The sequence below is a fragment of the Idiotropiscis lumnitzeri genome, unplaced genomic scaffold, assembly GCF_059441095.1.
Source record: "Idiotropiscis lumnitzeri isolate Australia: NSW breed Sydney's pygmy pipehorse unplaced genomic scaffold, RoL_Ilum_1.0 HiC_scaffold_40, whole genome shotgun sequence".
In the NCBI taxonomy this organism is placed as follows: Eukaryota; Metazoa; Chordata; class Actinopteri; order Syngnathiformes; family Syngnathidae; genus Idiotropiscis; species Idiotropiscis lumnitzeri.
This window is the reverse complement of record NW_028283578.1, coordinates 1,700,908-1,722,313: the sequence shown is the minus strand read 5'-3', so window position 1 is coordinate 1,722,313 and position 21,406 is coordinate 1,700,908. Positions and strand designations below refer to the sequence as shown.

The 21,406-nt window shown below is 44.2% G+C and overlaps 1 protein-coding gene across 20 annotated transcripts in view; it reads left to right on the top strand.

Annotated features, from left to right (window-relative positions):
• Positions 1-21,406, top strand: part of ca10a (carbonic anhydrase 10 (inactive)a) — a 211,321-nt gene that overhangs the window by 73,861 nt on the left and 116,054 nt on the right. For all 20 annotated transcript variants that reach the window (XR_015840588.1, XR_015840590.1, XR_015840594.1 and 17 more), the window contains exon 4: positions 16,973-17,158. Coding sequence is in view for 13 of the 20 variants with exons in the window: in XM_088287355.1 (XP_088143481.1) it covers positions 16,973-17,158 (186 nt within the window). In the remaining 7 variants the exon portion in view is untranslated. The remainder of the gene's footprint in view (positions 1-16,972; positions 17,159-21,406) is intronic.

Sequence of the window (21,406 nt, the reverse complement as noted above, 5' to 3'; positions counted from 1 at the left end):
AATTTGATCCACCAATTTATACTCGTCAGGGACCCCTCTTGGAACTCCAATTGCATCTATATACGTGGGATCTCCTGCATTCAACCATTCTTGCATGTCCCTTCTCTTCCTGTTAAGGAAGGGGATTCTTCCCCATTGTCCAACACCTTCCCACTCCATTTTGGCCAGATCTACGGCTGTCACACTAACTGGCATGATCAGCGTTACCAGGGCGCACTTACCTGAGGCATTGGTGGGAAGCCTATCGTACAGCACTTTCTCTCCACACCACAGCCAAACATCATCACGAGCGAGAGGGATTCCTACTGGCAAAGACACATTTTCATTACACCATGACTCCTGGAGATTTCCAATCCCAGGACCAGTCCCATTTAACTTTTAGGCAGGTGAACTTTTGTTTTGCAACTTGGGTGTCAAAAATAGGCTCTTTCTTTTCTATTCCCACATCATTCCATGGGTGTGTCCAATTAAAATTGTCACCCGAGTGTTCACCTGTGTCGGTTGTTTACATTTCAGATTTAGCAGTAGTTGTTGTGTCTGTGTCAGCGTCTTACCATCATCTCGCTCTGCTCCATGCCATACCATTCCATTACATGCTCCTTTCGCTCCATCACTTCTGTCATCCCCCATCCTATGTTCAAACATCGTCCACACAAAGCACACGCCAGCAAGCAAAATAGTCAATAAGTTAAACATTTGCATCGTCATCGTCTTTGTTCAGACTCGAAAGTGTCTGACTTTGATCCAATTCATGCCATCTACACATTCCCTCTCTTGACCTGCCCGTCCGGGCGGTCAACCTCTAAGCTCAACCTTGGCGGGCACAAACACTGGGGCCGGGCGCAACTGTGAGTTATGGTACCACTGTTGTTCTGTAGTTCCCAATTGGATGGCGTGTGAGGTTCTAGCCAGAACTCTAAACGGTCCTTACCAGCGAGATTGAGTCCACCTCCGGGAAAGCACCCGGAGGTCGATGTACGGAGTGATGTCCGACTCCAGTGAGGCTGAGTTCACTGAGTTCAAATATCTAACTGTGTTCCAAGATTACAAATTAAGCCTCGAGCTAACGCTCCAATTTTGACTGTTAATTGACAAATTTTAAAGCAACCCACATGAAACAGTAACCATTTATGCTTAAAATAAAAAATCCCAAAACTATAATAACACAGATACCGAATTAAACCTCTATTATTTTTCTTTTTTTACGGGAAGAAAAGGTGCTCTCCAAGACATAGACAGCTCCAAGACCGCTGCAGTCTTCACCTCCTATTGTCTCATGATTGGCTCAATCCACCTACAGGCTGTGCCCACACTGATTCTGTCAACTGGGGGAGGGGGTAGAGACAGTAAAAACAATCGCGGAGCTGTGGAGCCGAGCCCCAAATCAGTCGGGCCCTGGGTCCACAACACCTCTAGCAGAGACACACACGGAACTACCATTTCCGAGCGACCCTTCCCTGGAAATTTTGAAATTTAGTAATGTTCCCAAAACCAAAGAATTTGTAGTCTGTGCTGAAATATGATCTCCCGATTGTGACGCGGAGTATTCAACAACTATGGGGTCTAGATCTCTAGTATGATGACGCGCATCAATATTCAATGTGATTTGTGGCTCGGCGAAAGTAAACAATTCATACCATTTCCGCTGCTCAGGGACAAGGCACGCGTGCGAGGCAACGCCGGTAGACATAACAAATATATAATTCTAACGCAAGATGCACTCATGACTAAATTTGGATGAGTGCATTTTTGATAAACCAAATCATGTTTGTGATCACATGTACAATGTGATATGTCAATTGGTGAATTGAATGGGTGGCGGTTGCTAAACCACTCAGACCAGAGCAGGAACAGGGCATACCCACCGCGGGAGGATGGGAACCAGGCTTCAGAGCTGCCCTCAAATGTTTCAGTTCAGTTTAGCCACTGGGAAGGAAGAGAGCACGACATATGCTCCCTCCGTGGGATGTGCACAGTCAAGTTCAGTCCCATCCGGGAATGCCACTCGAATTCCAGTGTTCGTTCAGTCAATGGCAGTGACTCAGGCAATCTTGAGAGTCCACATGGCTCAGTGAGGGTTGCGGAAGGAGCTCATAGCTCGCCCCAATATCCAGCACCATCGAAAACTTGTCCATCCACCGTCCCCGGAATGCTAGGACCTGTTAGTCCTCGAACGCTGAAGCTCCGCGGCCCCCTGTCATGGAATGGGGTACGAGCGGGTTTGTGTCAAGTGCGTTGGGAGTGGGTAACGGTGGCGCCCCCTGCGCTGGTGGAGCTCTTTGTGACAGATATGGCACCGGAGGATGGCACATTCCAGAAAGTTGCTCGGCATGGACAGCTCATCACCCAGTGACCCCACACCCCGCAGCCAGAGCACACCCCACTCACAATCCCTGTCCATAACCACCCGTACCTCTGTTACTGCAATCCCAACCTCGTTGACCGGCCTGCTATGGACAGCAGCCAGTCTGCTGTGGCGCTGCGTCACCCGAACTTTGCCCAGAAGCAGCAGAAGTGGAAGGAGCAGCTGCCTCCTTTTTTCTTATCTCTCTTGGCCTTCTAAACCTGCAAGTACAACAATTTTAGTCACGCTCCTTAATCCAATCCCATATTTTCCTTTTCTGATGTTGTGCAAAATTAGGTACAAAATGTGTTCTACTTAGGCCGATTAGCATTTCTTCATTCATGGACTATTTCGCCTGATGTCTGCCACTGGAAGGTGCACGCCCTTGTGGACGGCCAACTGGAACAGCTGTGTAATGTCGACATTATTGGATGGGTCACTGCCGGAAGTCTCACTCTACTCACGTCTCGCCCTGGCCACATAGACCAGGCCTGTCTCCCCCTTCCCCACCTGAAAGATACAGCAACATCGACCCCAATGGGCCAGAAACATCTGATGCACGGCACGGCCAATCTCACCTGAGGTGTCCCCACTTAGCTGGTGACCATCATGCTGGTCAGCAGGTCTGGCCTCGGCCTCAAGTGAGGACAGTTCCTCTTAAATAAATTTTGTCCCGCTTGTAACTCTGTATAAACCTCTTAGTCTGGTGACTCCTTTGTAGGAGATTTCAACCAACGTGACCTTTTTACAACGTGTCAAGTAAACCAATGTTGACCTTTCTGCTATCTTTACAGCTGTGAGAGCTGTCACTAACACTTCCTTCCCCCTTGGGTAATTACAAATGTCTTATCTTCAAACTTCTTACAAGCACCCAGTATCCTGGCTTCACTAATTTAGTGCCCCTGCTGGGAGACAGAAAGATCCTTGTCACTCTAAATTTGCGCCTGTCTTTTGTTTTCCTAACACTTTTCACATATGGTCAACTAAAGTTGCTTCAACATCTATTTCCCATTTGTTCTTAAATTTGAGGTATTCTATAAGTTCTTCCAAACAGTGTTTTACAATGTCTTAGTCCTAAATACAATGAAATACGTTACAATGGAAAATATCAGAATAAAATTTCATACATCCAACATGAGACACGTGCTTGTGACCACTTCAGGGTCATTTTTGTCTGAAATATCTCCTCTACAACAACTTACCCTTGCGTTAAGTGAGTAATTTTCCATAAAGACAGTGCCACTAATTCGACATTAATTTCAAGTATCACTGCTGTGGTGCTGTATTATATGGAAAGGTCTAAACAATCCAAGAAAATTTTGCCCTATCCTGGACTGGGTGTGTGTTATCTAGTCGCGCATTCAATGTGAATAATAATAACTCCTGTGGAGCACATGAACAGGCTAAAGCAACAACTATATTTTAATCTGTTCCATGGACCCTAAATTAGAATATTTCATATCTCCCTCCTTGTTGAGGAGAACCTCCGGGATGGGCGTGGTGAGGTGCTATGTGAAGCATTCTCTGGCCTTCTGGTCACACTGGTCACATGTCACCTCAAACCTGTGGAGATAACTGGAGGTGTGGCAATTGCCAGTGAGAAGAGACAAATTATCTTCCTTCCAAAAATTTCAGTTTTGCATAAATTTTGTGTAATAACGTCAATCAATCATTCACTTGATGCTTGAATTTAATTACTCCAATCTTTCTCCAAAAACAATTTGAAAATCAATACTTGGGAGTGCAATAGGGATTCAGGTTGATCAAGCCTGTCCGCCCATTGCATCCCTAGTACTGTAAGGGCTTGCTGGTGTCCTCAATCAATTTTCTGTTTCTTTCCTGAGGCCCGTCCCTTAAACATTCACTCAAACCACATATGCATACAAACACTTTTCTTTCACACTTTCATTCACCAAAAGATACTTTCCAATTCCACACAGAGACCCCTCCACTTGGCGCGTCCGCCTTGATTTCACTGAGATCTGTGCTGGCAGATCCATAATTTTGCCTTAATTTAGCCAGCGTATGCCAAAATTTACAACTGTGGGTCTCTGGATTTTCCCATTCACTCCCCGTGAAGTTGTTTCTCCTCTCCTGGACGTAGCTGACGAAACTGCACCTGTGACATCAAACAGCTCATAGATGCGAATGTTAGCAGTCTGGTATTTATGGAATGATGTCATGTCCTCTAAAATTGTCATGTCAGCGTTCGCGTCGTACAGTCAAAAAAACATCTGTCTTCCACCTTTGTCACATTTAATACACATCAGTTAATAAATCATCTACAAAACTATTTAGTCCAACTTTAAAGATAAAGATAAAGATAAAGATGTCCTTTATTAGTCCCACAATGGGGAAATTTGAAGTGTTACAGCAGCAAAGATATAGATCACACAGAGTCGGCGGCGTAATGTCGCCGTTAATGTGTAACATTAGCAGCAGACATTCATAAAAAGCATGCAAATATACACAGTATAAACGTATCTAAGTGTAAGGAAACACTCCTAATGCCTGTCCATTATACAGAGGGGGAAACACTGTAATGATAAAAACTACTGAATGATTGAAAATACTGCAATGATAAAGATATTACACTGATAAAAGTACTGTAATGGTGAGAGTACTGAAATGACAGGAAAGTACTGCAATGATAGAAAATACTGCAATGATAAAATTTTATATTTATATTTGGTAAACCAATCTCCAATGGCTAGATATTCCCCTTTCCAAAGATTTTCTTTCAACATGTTCATAGAATACTTCACTTAAAACTTATCCCAAAACCATAATCCCTTTGCTTAAAAATTTAAATTTTAATAAGATTGTCGCCGCCCTGCTGTTCCTCAGGTGTCCCCTGCCTGTTTCCGTGTTCAACTTGCGTTCATACTCCCTGCCAATTTATATTTATTGTTCGGTTGAATATATACTTTATCCCGTACCTTACTACACTAGCACTGCAAAAAAAATTGCTCCACAGTGCGACCCATGCTCGACCACATGAGAACACCTCAAGGAGAGGCAGATGCTTGAAGATTAGATCAACGTCTGCAACATCGAGGGGGGGTGCCGAGACACACCTCTGAAACAAAAGGACTGTGACCTTCTTTCGAGAGCACCAAAAGGCATATCTTCCTTTTCAATCAGTTAACGACTGCCATTGATGCCTGTTTTTCCTCTTGTGTCTGAAATGTTTACATGTTCCTGCTGGTGCTTCCCCCCCCCCCCGGGGCCAGCACGGGCGTCTCCACACTCCCCTGCTGTTCTCCGCGCACCCTCTCTCTCATTATTCACAGCCTGTTCGATCAATTGTATGGTCGCTGGTGCCATCCGTGAATCGTTATCTTTTGCATCTCAAACCATTCTGCCCCCCCAATGTGACTACGGGGCCATTAATTGCGCCGTCGGAACGGGCGGCGGCTCAAACGCATACTGTTGCGAGTCTGGCAACTGTGGATGAATGCCTCTCAGACATTCCGTCTTTTCTTCCACTTTTTCAATCACTTCATCCTCTTTCTCTGACTTCCTCCCCCTACTTGGGAACGAGCATCTAACTTCAAAGAGCTGTTAACTCTTTGTTAGAGCACACTCATGATTTTACGATTACACCTATACTCATTGCCTTCTGTAAAATCTTTCTCACTCTTATTTTTTCCTTTAACTTTCCAAATTCACTGTAGCCTTACCAAAGCCACTCAACCAATCAAGGTATCAAATCACAAACTACAAAGTCAGGAACCACCTATGCTCTTGCAAAGGTTTCTCATGCTCTCAAAAGCTTCATTCAATTATGATTTCATAACACCAATCTTTTTTTCTTTGTGTCATTTCCATCTGTGCATTTCATTCCAGTTACTAATTACAGTTACCTTAATAGAAAGACCATCAACTAAAGTATGAAACATAAAATATTTATTTCTTCAATTCCTCCTTACAGCAGACCCTAATTCTTATCCTTTTCATTGTTTCTTTTCCTCCTCGCCGACCGGCGAACCTGACACTTTTCTTATTGAACTTCCAATCTCTACACTGACACAATTTATTTCTCTTTTCTCTAGCTTTCTTTCTTTCTCTTTTCTTATTTCATCCCTACTTCATGTCTTTCTTCTCTTTTTTATGTTTCATTTTTATTAATTTATTCTTAATCTCCGTGCCACACCCGGGACCCGAGACCACTATCACACTCTCCTTCGCCATCTTGAAATCAAAATCCACTCGTGCGTGTCCCAAACACACTTCTTACGCAGAACAATTTTAGCCTTCACATTCACACAGCTTCCACACAGACACGTAAATCCCAGATTTTAAACCGTGTCCCGATACGTAAATCCCAGATTTTATACCGTATCTTAACCACGAATAGTTCCAAACTATTCTAGTAGGTAAATCCCAGATTTCAGACCCTACTAACGTCCACACTGTTACACTTTTTATTTTTTTGAACTATACTACTTTACTTTTGCGCCATTAATTATGCTAGAAGGTAAATCCCAGATTTTACACCCTAATAGCGTCCAACACTTTTACGCTTACTACGTTCCGCTCCTCCTTCCTCTTATAATTTAGCGTTGCCAATGTGCAGAATTTGAAAGGGTTCTGCTTACCTTGTTTCACTGTGGGCCCAAGAGGAAAGACGGTCGGATGTGTGGCTCTTTTATACTTTATCCTTTCTCAGGTCGTCACCTGGTGTGGACGTGCGAGACCCAGTCTCATGTGGTTTTTCTCGAAGTTCCAAACTTCTTTTACCTCTCATGCATCGCGTCGGCGTCACCATAAATTATTGGAATTTATCTTTATATCAATGTTAGAATTTAATTTTAAACCAATGTAAACTCGAATTAGTAATCTGACTCCAATTCGCGACCTTAACCAACTCTCACTCATCGAACAATACGCGCGCTCGTTCTGCAATAGAAAGGTATCAGGAAGCCGGCATTTTCACACACAAGTGGGTTTATTCCCAATACACAGACTTTCCACATGGCACCTGGGTCTCGGGTCCCTCTCAATACAACTCTACACCTCTCTTGCCACCAGCGAATGTGTTCTACCTCCGAGTTGCCCAGTAATGATTCATCCTATACAATATGCAAATGGCACAGAGACAAAGGCATCCTGGCATGATTCTATTGGCTATGCGTTTCCTGCAGTTAACTTTAGCTTGCTCTTATTGGTCTTTCTTCAAGTGGTGGCTCCTCCTGCTTGTGGTTGAAGGGTCCAGTTTCTTGTCAACCCCTTCCCGCTCGAGGTGTCTGTCTGCGCCAGGCACCAACCTAAAACCTCCCAAACCTTCACATTCTTTCACTTTCTTTGTTCAGCTTCACCAGCCACACACTCAGCATTCCACAGAATAACAGTGACACAAGATGCAGGACATCGAATAAAATTAGCCAGGTTTAAACTCTTCCACTCCTTTATTACTTATCATGTTTTGATTCGTATGATTTTTTCCATTCTGTTTGTTCATTAGGTATTTCACCTGCAATTTGGGGATATGATGGCAAAGACGGATATAACTGTTGTTTGTGTGTCTTTGGCATCATATTATCAGATTCCGCATTTTTATTTGGAGTGTGACTTGGTGTTGCTTGTGTCACAGTCCGGTCTTGACCAATTGATTTAATAACGGTAGTTGTCAAATCGTTATCCGCTTTCTTTTTCTTTTCTGCACTCTTACGACCTTGAATTTGTCTCGCCCTATCTAGAAGGGCTCTGCAACAAAACCACTGTTTACCGTGGGTGTCATCTTTTCTCTTCTGTTTGTCTTTAAGAGACAATTTACTGAGAAGTCTATCTAATTCTTCACAGTTGTCAACATTTCCAGAAAATCCATATTTTTCCTGCCACTTTCCGGTAAATTTTGTTGTCCCTTTTAGACTAACCATGTGTTGCATGTCATTGCTCGAACAGACTCTATTGTGAGCTACTTCTAATATTTTATTGCCGTCCTATTTTTTTTCTTCTTCAAATGCAACGTCCAATAATAATGTGCCCTTTTAAAGTTTTGACGTTTGTTTCAATCCGCCCTTGCTTATTGACGCTGATATTAAGGTACAATTGTGTCAGTGCATCACGGCTTAATAAGTAAAACGCACAATGTAGAACTGCTTCCACACTTGCTTTTTATGTTTGTTTTTTACGTCACGTGATCCTCCGTTGCTATCACGACTGGTCCTGAAAAAGTAATGTTTATAACAGGACTTTCTGCTTATTTATTTTTCTCTCTTTTTCTGCTCAACCCGTTCATACTTTTGTGCATAAGATTTTCTCTTCCATTTGACAAGTCGGCCAATTTAAATTGTTTTATTTGAAAAGCCTGTATTTTTTTTATTTTCACCTATTCACAAATTTCTTATCATAAAACATGTTCATTTTATTTTATTTCCTATTTTCCTAATTTTGTGACTCATTTTACTTCAACCAGTTCTACCTCAAAGTGAACAAGTACACATCAATGTTATTTGTAGTCTCTAATTTCTTCTCTGCTTTAGTGAAAATTATAGCCCTTTTAACCAAATTACCATATTTTTTCCTGTGTCATTTCTATCTGCATTTCATTCCATTTCTGGTCTACCTTAATACAAACATCATCAACTGAAATATGAAACATAAAATATTTATTTCTTCAATTCACCCTTAAAGCAAAACCTAATTCTCATCCTCATTCATTTGTTCAAGTCACACCTTCTTCAAACACCAAACTCTCTCTCTGACTTCCTCCCCCTACTTGGGACATCTTCACAGAGCTTTTTACTCTTTGATCCTCGGCTGGTGCATTTCCTCCTTTTTTTCTCTCACTCCTGTTTCTTCGTCTTTGCTTATCTTCACTCATATTACTAAATCAGCCTAGGCGTCTGGGTTAAATCTTTTCATAAAACGCACATCAGGCAAGTTTTCTATCTCTTTTCTTCTCGTAAAAGTTATTTTATTTTATTTTCAAATTGGAATAAATGTATTTCCTCAAATCTTCCCCTTTATTGATTTCTTTTGGAATTATTTTTCTCAATAAGATCTCATCACTCATAAGTAGCCTTTTGTTGGTTACTAATCATTGATTCCATTTTATCTCTGCTTCATCCTTTTAGCATAATTCCAACCACTTTTATCACTCTTCCTGACATTTAGACACACAGACACACACACAAACGTATACACGGGCCCACAAAACGACACACACAGTTCTCAACACTGAACAGCTACAAACTAGAAGCTAACTGACATTTTTCTTTTATTTAAAATTCTCACAACCCTCGGTCACAGTTTTAAAACGTTGGACATTCATACAATACACATACATAGAATAGAAATAGAAATAGAAATCCCTTTATTGTCATTGTACTCAAGTGTGCAACGAGATTAGAGGGCTCCCCTCTCCAGTGCAATACAACAATAATACAGACAAATATATAAATTAGATAAATAAAAAAAAACGTGCAATGGAATTCAGTACTGAATAGGGCATATAGAAACACATCACAATGCTGTTTTGCAAGGTTAGGGTGGTCTCGTGTGTGTGTGAGAGTTCAGTATGGAGATGGCTCTCGGAAAGAAACTGTTTCTCAGTCTATTGGTCCTTGATTTGATGCATCTGTAGCGCCTGCCAGAGGGCAACAGGTCGAACAGGTGTGAGTTTGGGTGGGTATTGTCTTTGACGATGTTGAGAGCCCTTCTGAGGCACCGGGCGGTGTAGATGTCCGACAGCGAGGGGAGAGGGCAGCCAATAATCCTTTGCGCTGTTTTGACTGTCCTCTGGAGCCTCACTCTGTCCGCCTCAGTGCAGCCGCTGTACCAGGTGGAGACACAGTACGTCAGCAGGCTCTCGATGGACGAGTGGTATAAGGCCAGCAGCAGCTTCCTGTCCAGGTTGAATTTCCTGAGGACTCTCAGGAAGTGCAGACGTTGGCGGACCTTCTTTACCACTGCTGTGGTGTTGTGACTCCAAGAAAGGTCATCGGAGATCTGTACTCCCAGGAACTTGAACGTGTGGACCCTCTCCACACACACGCCTTCGATGCAGAGGGGGGGCGGCAGCGTCTTGTTCCTCCTGAAGTCGACGACAATCTCCTTTGTTTTAGCAGAGTTAAGGTGCAGTCTGTTGTCCTTGCACCAAGTTGTCAGTCTCTTTACCTCCTCTCTGTAGGCTGTCTCGTCACCTTCCGAGATCAGACCGACCACTGTCGTGTCGTCAGCAAACTTGACGATGGTGTTGTTGCCGTGGGCCGGGCTGCAGTCGTAGGTGTAGAGGGCGTACAGGAGAGGGCTCAGCACGCATCCTTGGGGGGAACCGGTGCTCAGCATGAGGGTGGAGGACGTGTAGGGGCGAGCAACACAGTCTGGGGTCTGTTGGTCAGAAAGTCCTTAATCCAGATGCGTGTGAGGGCAGGGAGGCCGAGAGTGTCCAGTTTGGCGACGAGGATGTCTGGGATGATCGTGTTGAATGCCGAGCTGTAGTCCACAAAGAGCATCCTTGCATAGCTCCGCTGTTGTTCCAGGTGGCCCAGTACAACATGCAGAGCAGTGTCGATGGCGTCCTCAGTGGATCTGTTAGCCCGGTATGCAAACTGGTAGGGGTCCAGAGTGGGAGGAAGGCAGTCCCTGATGTGCTGGAGAACCAGCCTCTCGAAGCACTTCATAATGACTGGTGTGAGAGCAACAGGACGGTAGTCATTCAAGTGGACGGCTGGTGACTTTTTGGGGACAGGAATAATGGTGTAAGTTTTCAAGCAGGAGGGGATGACTGCCTGAGCCAGGGAGCGGTTGAAGATCCTGCAGAAAACATGTGACAGTTGGTGGGCACATGCTCTGAGGACCTTGCCTGGTATTCCGTCGGGTCCAGTAGCTTTCCTGGGGTTGACCGCCAGGAGCGCGCGCCTCACATCGTGTTCCTCTACGATGAGTGGGGGGGAGTTGGAGCTTGAAGTGCGAGGGTGTGACGGTTGGGGCGAGTCAAAGAGAGCGAAGAAGCAGTTAAGCTCCTCTGCCAGCGATGCACTCGGGTCTACAGAGGTCGTGCTGCTGCCACGGAAGTTGGTGATGCTCCGTAGACCCTGCCACACCTCCCATGGTCTGTTACTGGCAAGGTGGGCCTCCAGCCTCCCCTTGTAGGTTGCCTTGGCTAGCTTGATGCCTTTGCTCAGGTCAGCACGAGCCACCCTGTACTGGGCTTTGTCGCCTGACCTGAAGGCAGCGTCACGGGCCTTGAGGAGAGCGCGAACCCTGCTGGACATCCAGGGCTTCGCATTTGGGAAGGTCCGTATAGTCTTTTGTTGGGACACAGTTTCCATGCAGAACTTGATGTAGTCCAGTACACAATGCGTGTAGACATCAAGGTCCTGATGATCAAAGAGGTCCCAGTTTGTGTCATGAAAGCAGTCCTGTAATTCACTCATGGCGTCGTCACGCCAGGTTTTCACAGTCTTTGTGGTAGGCCTGAATCTGCGCCTGAGAGGGGTGTACGCAGGTGCGAGCTGCAAGGACAGGTGGTCTGACTGGCCGAGGGGGGCGAGTGGGAGGGCTCTGTATGCGTGCTTGATGTTCGAGTACACATGGTCGAGAGTGTTGTCTCCCCTCGTCGGGCACTTGACATGCTGGTGAAACTCTGGGAGTACAGTCTTTAAATTGGCTTTATTAAAGTCTCCCGCTACAATGTGGACGCCATCAGGGTGCGCCCGCTGATGTTTATTGATGACGCACGCGAGTAGCGAGAGCGCTGTGCTAGTGCTAGCGTCGGGAGGGATGTAAACAGCTGTGACAATCACTACCGTTAGCTCCCTCGGGAGAAAATAAGGCCGGCATTTAACGGACATGAACTCGATGTCGGGGGAAGAGTGCTTCTCGACGATCGTGCTATCGCCGCACCAGTTCTCATGCACGTAAACACAGAGCCCCCCGCCCCTCCTCTTACCGGTGTCTCTCGTCCGATCCGCGCGATGTAGCGAGCGCCCGGCCAGCTGGATGCTAGCGTCGGGGACGTCTGCATGCAGCCAGGTTTCCGTGACGACGATCACACTGCTATCGCGCACATAGCGGTTTCCCAGGATTTGTAACCCCAGGTCGTCGATTTTGTGGACCACGGATCTGGCGTTGGTGAGGTGCAGACTCGGTAGTGGTTGCATATGGGGCTGCCGTCGCAGCCGTTGCAAGACACCGGACCTGCAGCCTCGCTTCTGCTTCCTCTCTCTGCGTCGCCTGCGCCGCCTCCCGGTCCCGATGACCAGCCACGGTGAGCCGGGCAGCCTCGCCAGTTCGTTGGGAATTTTGCGATCATAGCAAAATTCCTCTGTGATGGTTATTTCGCATCGATATCCAATGTTCACGATGTCCTGGCGGGTATATCGATGTTGTGCCCCAGTTGATGCCAATAAGAGCAAGCAAACACTAATAAAAAGTAATACATACACACAGATGGATCAGTTCTGTGCTCGTGAAATAAGAAAAACTATTTTCGTCTTCTATAAATAACTGTTAACGTTGTATTATCACCTCCAAATATAGTAATAATTACATCTGTATTCTACCAAAAATAAGAACCCCTAAATCTGTCTTCCAGAAAAAATTTAAGTTAATTCTGTACTGTCCGAGCAGATATAATCAACTACATTTGTACTCTCTACCAGAAAAGGAATGCCTTAATCTGTCTTCCAGAAAAAAACAACAGTTAATTCTGTACTGTCCGAGTCTTCCAACTAAGTTAAATCTTCATTCTCGGTCTTCAAAGACCCGAGACCTGTTGTATACAACCACTGACCTGTGACAATCTCTCCGCTGGTCGAGACACTCGTGGTTCATGGATGAAGCCAGTGTTCTCTCCAGTGGAGGATGGCCGAGGACCGGCCTCCTGGAAGAGAGAACTTTGCACGATGGTGCCGTTTTCAGTAGTCGTCAATCGTCCACCGCAGATCACACGTTTTCACCCAGCAATCGAAGGACCAAGAAATGTCAGGGAAGTTTCTATTAAAACAAGCCTGAACAAAATGAATCAACCAGCCAAGATTGTCTTTTGTGTCTCGCGCGGAGCAGCCCCCTGCAGTCAGGGGCGAAGCTCCTGCTTCCTACTCCCGCGTGGTTTTTATTGTATCGCAGCAAAGCAATTTGAATATGCAACTCATACAGAACGAAAACACCCTTCGCATAACGGTCAGTGCGACTTCAGTTTGTGTCCTTGGATCTCAGACACCTTTACTTCGTATCAGTCTGGAATGAGTTAACACTGGATAACAAGGGTACAATGTTCACTTGACAATGAAATGACCTGTAAGCATAGTTTGAAACTTGATAATATGCCAACCTAATATCTTTGACACAGTCATATATTCTTTAAGTTGTTGCGCTACGACTTTTTCAAGAATATTTGCAATAAACGGAAGATTAGAAACCGGCCTATAGTTGAAGAGACTCTCTGAGTCGAGGTTTGGTTGCTTAAGTCGCAGTCGGATAATGGCGGTCCTAAGAGCTGCTGGTACTATACCAGTGGTAAGTGATAGATTAATTATATTTAAAACAGATGGTCCTAGAGTCGTAAACAGTTCTGAAATTAGTTTGCCAGGAAGCGGATCGAGCACACAAGTTGTCGATTTTGCCGCACTAACTAATTTTGTTAGGCTTTCAAGAGACACTTTTTTAAATTGAGATAAGGTTATTGGACAGTTATCAGCCCTACTGTCCCTATTAACACCATTAATCGTGGAATTCAATGGAATTTTAAGTGTCTTTAATCTCATCACAAATGCACTCAATCTTCTGAGTAAAGGATTGCATGAAATTGTGGGCTGAATAGGAAGAGCTTTCCGAGGTTGTTTGCTGTTGTGTTAGCATTGCTTACGGTATCAAATAAATATTTAGGGTTTGTTGGAGTTGAGCCACCGAGAAAATGAGAAACATTTAGTAAATGAACCTTAAAAGCCAAACTTACTCCAATGCGTGTTCGTTTTTTGTTGTCAAGAAGAAAAGGGTCAGATAATGACTCAACAACAACTGATTAGAGTTCCGATAGTTTAGTTTCTTCGATTTTTGGAGTTCAGGAAATAGTATAAAGACAGATATCTGGGTGGCTTTTTCTTAATCTCACAAGAAACTGTACTCGGATGAGCACAATCGAAAAATGGCGCGCTGATCTCAGCCCAGCCTCACATTTTATAGGAGGTTTTCTATGTCAAGGGTCATGTAGGTTGAATCGGTCGTCCTTGCTCCTTCCCCCGGCCCGGTCCACGTTCCACGTCCAAGGCTAACCTTCTCAGGCAGGCGGCAGTCTCTCCTGCTCACATTCCCCTGTAATTTTGTCGGTGCGCAGTTTTTGTGTGGTGTATGTTTTCCCAGATCAAATTATGTTTTTTGGTGTTCTTGATAGCGTCCCTGTGACGTCCTCCCCTGCCCAACTTGGTATGTTTGTATCGTCTATGGCCTATGTGGAGAATGTGTTTTGTCGTATTTGTCCATGAAGTGCTATCTGGTTTGTCATCAGCTTGACCTGAGCAGACTGAATCTGTTTGTTCTGAATGAGAGTATAAGTCATGAAAATACTATGTGTGCAAGTTTGAGGTCTTACATTTAAACTAAGTAATACAAATTTAGCAGATGAGAATAATATAATGAATCAGTAAACACCATGACTACAATCCCACTCAATCCTATCCATGCACAGTACTTCTACTTTCATTTGATAAATACTTTTTGTTTAATCGATGTTTAACATATTGAGTAAATATGAACCTGCTAAATAAAATAATTGACCTTCTGTCCTGTAAGTGTTTAAAATAATGCCAGCAATCGTCGTACAATCCTTCAGGTTGTTTTTATGTAAGACAATTAATCTAGAAAAATAATTGGTTTTGGCTAAATTGAGTGCTTCCTTGTATATTAGTAAACTATCGCACCATGCCTGACGGAAAACCTCAAGTTTGGTCGCACGCCATTTACGCTCAAGCTTCCTAGATGATAGTTTAAGTATGCACTTTTCCTCTGTAAACCACGGAGTAAGCCTCTTTGGACGAGTTTTAGTTTTTAAAGGTGCTACGGAGTCAAGCGCATTTAACAGAGCGACATTAAAGTTGTTTGTGAGATTCTTATGACGGCGTGCAACATGTGAGCTCACGAAGTTTGGAGGTGAGGCCTGTTGGAATTTAGCTTTATATCAACGTTAGAATTTAACTTTAACCCAATGTAAACTCAAATTAGTAATCTGACTCCAATTCGCGACCTTACCCAACTCTCACTCATCCAACAATATGGGCGCTCGTTCTGCAATAGAAAGGTATCAGGAAGCCGGCATTTTCACGCACAAGTGGGTTTATTCCCAATACACAGACTTTCTACATGGCACCTGGGTCTCGGGTCCCTCTCAATACAACTCTACACCTCTCTTGCCACCAGCGAATGTACTACCCGAGTTGCCCAGTAATGATTCATACTATACAATATGCAAATGGCACAGAGACAAAGGCATCCTGGCATGATTCTATTGGCTATGTGTATCCTGCAGTTAACTTTAGCTTGCTCTTATTGGTCTTTCTTCAAGTGGTGGCTCCTCCTGCTTGTGGTTGAAGGGTCCAGTTTCTTGTCGACCCCTTCCCGCTCGAGGTGTCTGTCTGCGCCAGGCACCAACCTAAAACCTCCCAAACCTTCACATTCTTTCACTTTCTTTGTTCAGCTTCACCAGCCACACACTCAGCATTCCACAGAATAACAGTGACACAAGATGCAGGACATCGAATAAAACTAGCCAGGTTTAAACTCTTCCACTCCTTTAGGCCTCATTTAGCAGTAAAAACTGATTTGGTTTTAACCAGGTCTCACAAAGACCAATCATGTTAAGATTATGGTCTCTAATAAGGTCATTAACAAACAGGGCTTTTGATGAGAGCAATCTAATATTTAAAAAAACGAGTTTCAATAAAATTATTCCGCGCGACAGGAGTACTGGTCATAATGTTAATGAGATTGCGTTGCCTAGGTACCTCGAGCAACTATAAACGCGACGAGAAATTACGATGGTCGGAATAAGATAGTTATTTATCAGCTTTCGAGTGCTATTATTTTGAGAGAACGCCTCGTCGTTGATATGACTGACCAAGAAGGAATGCTTAAACCCATTATGTATTGCCACCTCAGTAGAAATTGTATCAATATGTGATGCAACAGCGTATGGTGTGTAGCGCTCAAATCTAGAAGAAAAGCTATGTGTGTTGTTTAAGTCTAGCATAGCGCTGGTTAGGTCTAGCCTTACAGACTCTTCCTTACAGGCTATTCGCCTGCAACCCGACCTGCTCCGATATGAACAGTCATGGAAGGCTCAAACAATAATCTATGTTTCTAGAAAGAGTGTTGGCGCCTTCCCAGTTAGGGTGAAGGCCGTCCAGCAGGTCAGGTCGGCCCCAAAAAGAAGGCCAATTATGTACAAACTGCAGTCCCTGCTCACTACAAAAGCTAGCCAGCCACCAATTCTCTTGTGTACACAATATTTTGAAAACATACCTTTTTTACTCTTTTGCTGTAAAATCACCATGAGTAAAGTAAAATAGCATTTTAATAAAGAATTTTATACGGAGTTCAAAGTCAGTTGTATTCCAGTGTAAATGTATTCATGTTATTCATATTTTTGACCCCCTTCTTTTTTCCTCATACTTAATTCACCAGGTGAGAGGGACAATGTATAACACAGGTCGCCATGTTTCTCTGCTATTGGACAAGGAGCATCTGGTTAATATTTCTGGTGGGCCTATGATGTACAGCCATCGTCTGGAGGAGATTCGGCTACACTTTGGTAGTGAAGACAATCAAGGATCTGAACACCTGCTGAATGGTCAGGCTTTCTCTGGAGAGGTGAGTGCTATGTGTAATAATAACAATAATAATAATTATACATTCAATTTGGAAGCGCCTTTTAAGAACTTCAAGGACACTGTATGTCAATAAAAAGGAATTAAAAGTGAATTGGACAAAGAAAGGAAAAATAGATTTAAAATAATAAAAAAAGGTGATGTGGGCGGATGGCGACCGAAAATTGAAGCAGCAGCGCAACAGAGCTACTAAGCCAAACGTCTTTCATTTTTGTGTCACTTTTTTTCCACTAAAAATAATGTGCAAACAAGCACCACCATCAAGAAACAATCTGTGACCCCTGCTGCCTTATCCATGTGCCATTTTTGTTTACACTAACGTCTCGTAGAATCTCGAGGGGGGTTGCGAGATTTTCCCTCTGACGTGAGAGTATTTGCATCAGGCGGTAATAGTTCCAGAATCGCACTGCTCTCACCGGTGCCGGTGCAGGTCTACGTCAAGCAAAGGAAATCCAAGTCATTGTGAAGAAAATGGCTCCATCAGGATTAAACATTTTGTTAGTCAACGACCGGGCGTTTAACAACACTTTCCTGGAGGGAGTTGCAGGTGTGTGTAGCTCCTCCGATCGGCGAGCTCTGGGAAGCTCTCTCGGCGGACACACGGACGTCAACGCAGTCGAGGTGCCCCTGGACAGCCGATGATTGGTAGTAAGCATGGCTATTGAACGCGCCACAACATAGTACATCCATACTTCAGGATCAAGTAGGTGACGATGCGTGTTTTAGCTCCCTTTTTAGCTTTGTCCACTGGCCACTGCGTTTGCCGCGGCGCAGCTCCCGCCATGATGAGAGCGTGTAGATCAGGAGTCCCCAAACTTTTTCCTGTGAGGGCCACATAACTTTTCCCTTCTCTGATGAGGGGCCGGGGTCAGTTTGTAACAGAAAAAGTGTGATGATTGCAGGAGTGCCTAAATGTAAAAATGTATTGTTTTCCAGAAAGCCACAATCAAATAACCCCTTCTGGATTCTTTACAGAACAAAAGTCAGAAAATAAATAACACTATTAATTAAATAAATAATAACCAAAAACATCTCTAGGTTCTTCACAGAAAAAAAGTCCATGGAACATAAACTTTCTGTTGTGCCGTGCACAGTCTTAATAGGTCCAAGTTCCATGGTTTGGTACAATTTGCCGAAAATATCCTCCCCCGTCGTAGTCCCTTTCAGACTTTGGAGTGCTGCCAGCTCCTCGCACATCTCAAAGTTTGCACTAACTCCACGAATAAAAATGAGCAGCTGCGCAGTGTCCTGCACGTCTGTGCTCTCATCCAGTGCTAATGAAAAAAATGCAAATTCTTTTGTCTTCTGCTGCAGCTGGGAATATACATTACCCCCGATTTCTTCAATGCGTCTGGTGATTGTACTCGCTGATAGACTCACGCCATTAAAGACATCTTTCTTCTCGGGACACACCTCCTCCGCGACAGCGTTCATGCATTTCTTGACAAACTCTCCCTCAGTGAAAGGTTTACCACTGCTTGCTATCAGTTGAGCAACCCGAAAGCTGGCCCGAACAGATGACTGGTTCAGCTGAGCTTGGCGTACAAATATATACTGCTGAGCTAACAGTCCACTTTTTAGCTTTGAGAGTTTGTCTGCTCGCATTTGGCCTTGCAAGCTATCATACTTGTCTTGGTGACGGGATTCATCTTGTTGTCGCAAATCGTATTCTTTGAATACCTCCACCGCCTCTTGACAGATCAAACTACAAAACTTTCTTTGCATTGAACAAAAAAATAATCGTTTGTCCACTGCAGGTTAAATGCCCTGCATTCTGAATCAATTTTTCTCGTACCTAATCTTTTCACCATCATTCCGCTCTCTCTTTGAGAGGGGCGTGTTTAGGATTTTTTTTCTGGGGGTTGCCAGATAGGGGCACAGACTGCAGAAGGTTGTAACAGAATGTCACGTTATATGCGTGTATAAAATAAGTACTAACTAATTGTTAGTAATAAAAATAGTTCATAACTAAGGAACATTTTATTGCAAAAGTCCAACTTTATTATCAAATACAAATACACATGTGAAAAAAAAAATCAATATGCTTTCTGGTATTGTTCAGGGGGCCGGACCAAATGTGGAGGCGGGCCGTATCCGGCCCGCGGGCCGTAGTTTGGGGACCACTGGTGTAGATACAGAAGATTTCCGCCGGGATGTCACCGTAGCGTCTTATCTCAACTATGCTTGAATGCTGCTAAATCGCCAACGCCACACTTTAGGTCCAGCAAAGACTAGCGAGTCCATGAGCCAAGCACAGCTCACCAGAAATAGGAAGAAAACCCGACACACCAAAGTGGGTCGCTGAGAACACGAACATACTGTACGCCATCTTGATCAAAAACTATTTTACTAATTTGACTAATTTAGAATATATTGGTCCCTGCATCTCTCCTGACCACATGGGTGCACAGCCAGGGACCTTTGTTTTGGCACGTGCTGCTTTTCAAGAATCTTTCCACTATGAGCAGAGTTAAGTGCTCACAGATCTTGGGGCGGCGCCGTAAATGAAAAGACACCAGCTCACGTAAAGGTATGCTTACAAAGCCCAACAAAACTGTTGGCCACGGCACGCGCTCAGAACGCTGTCCAATGCTCCTCCGCAGGATCCCATCTGATGCCGCGCTTAGTCGTTGGTCAATGAACATAAAGATAAAGATGGCCTTTATTAGTCCCACGATGGGGAAATTTGCAGTGTTACTGCAACAAAGATATAGGTTACAGAGAGATGACAGCGTAATGTTGCCGTTAATGTATCACATTAACAGCAAAATTCTGAAACACAAAAAAAAACATCCATCCATCCACCTTCTGTACCGCTTCTCCTCACTAGGGTCGCGGGGGTGCTGGAGCCTATCCCAGCTATCTTCGGGCAGTAGGCGGGGGACACCTTGAACTGGTTGCCAGCCAATTGCAGGGCACACAGAGACGAACAACCATCCGCCCTCACACTCATACCTAGGGGCAATTTAGAGTGTCCAATCGACCTGCCATGCATGTTTTTGGAATGTGGGAGGAAACCGGAGTACCCGGAGGAAACCCACGCAGGCACGGGGAGAACATGCAAACTCCACACAGGATGGTCGAACCCACGCCCGATGCTGTCTCTCACTGTGAGGCCATCGTGCTAACCAGTCGGCCACCGTGCCGACACCTATGCGAATATACACAGTATATACGTACATAGACAAAAGACGCGCTGTATCAAAGGGCGCAGCATCAGTTGAGGGTGCTATTTCTGTGTTCAATACTTAGACTGGGCGCGCCGCAATACAAGGCGCATGTTAGCTCGCGCATGCCAGCACCCATGCGAATAAGGGATCACTGATAGTAGTAGCACTTCAGACCAAGGAGAGATTTTATGGCAACACATCTAATCGACAATGTCAGGAGGGATGTCACTGGTCACCACACTCCTTAGAGTCACGGTTTGAAATAAAAACCAAAGATATCAGCATACAAGCAATCAATGAAACAAAGAAATAAAATGAACACAAAAAATCCATCTCTCATGCCCTTCATATCCCCAAAAGAAATAAAAACAACACAAAAAGATTACAGCAATGGCTTCTTGGGAGCCAGTCAGCCTCTCTAATTAATTCTTTGCAGTCTGTTGCCTAAACCTGTTATGTTTCTTGCTTGCAATTACATGAATGATAAGACAGACTACAACATCGTGGACAGCTGCCCTTTTGTCCAGCTTGCTCCTGCACCATCACCAGAAAACATGTAAAATGTATTTGTCACAGTCAATTCGAAGCATAGATGTTTCTGTCAGCAAGGTATGCTAACATGCACTCTGAAATGCCCCAAGAGGATCAGGCCCAATGGTCGAGAGAGTTACTCAGTCTATACTATAGGCGCGTTGCATTACAAGGCGCATCGTTAGTTTTGGGGAACATTTGGGACTTTATAGTGCGCCTTATGGTCGCGAAAATACGGTAAATACGCACTTACATCCTTCAACATATACAAGTGTAAGAAAACACTCCTATAGTCTGTCCATCGTACAGAGAGGAAATAAATAAAAATGCTGCAATAATAATAAAACTTAAGTTATTAAAAATACAGCAATACACCATTGAATAAAAGGACAGTAGTAGGATGTGTTGATTATTGCATCCTGCCCACTTGCACCAAGCCTGCCTGTTTGTAGTGTCAAGCCAATGTTCTTGTAAAACAGTCTGTAAAACAGTCTGACAGCCGCAGCAGGAAGGAGTGGCGAAATCTCTCC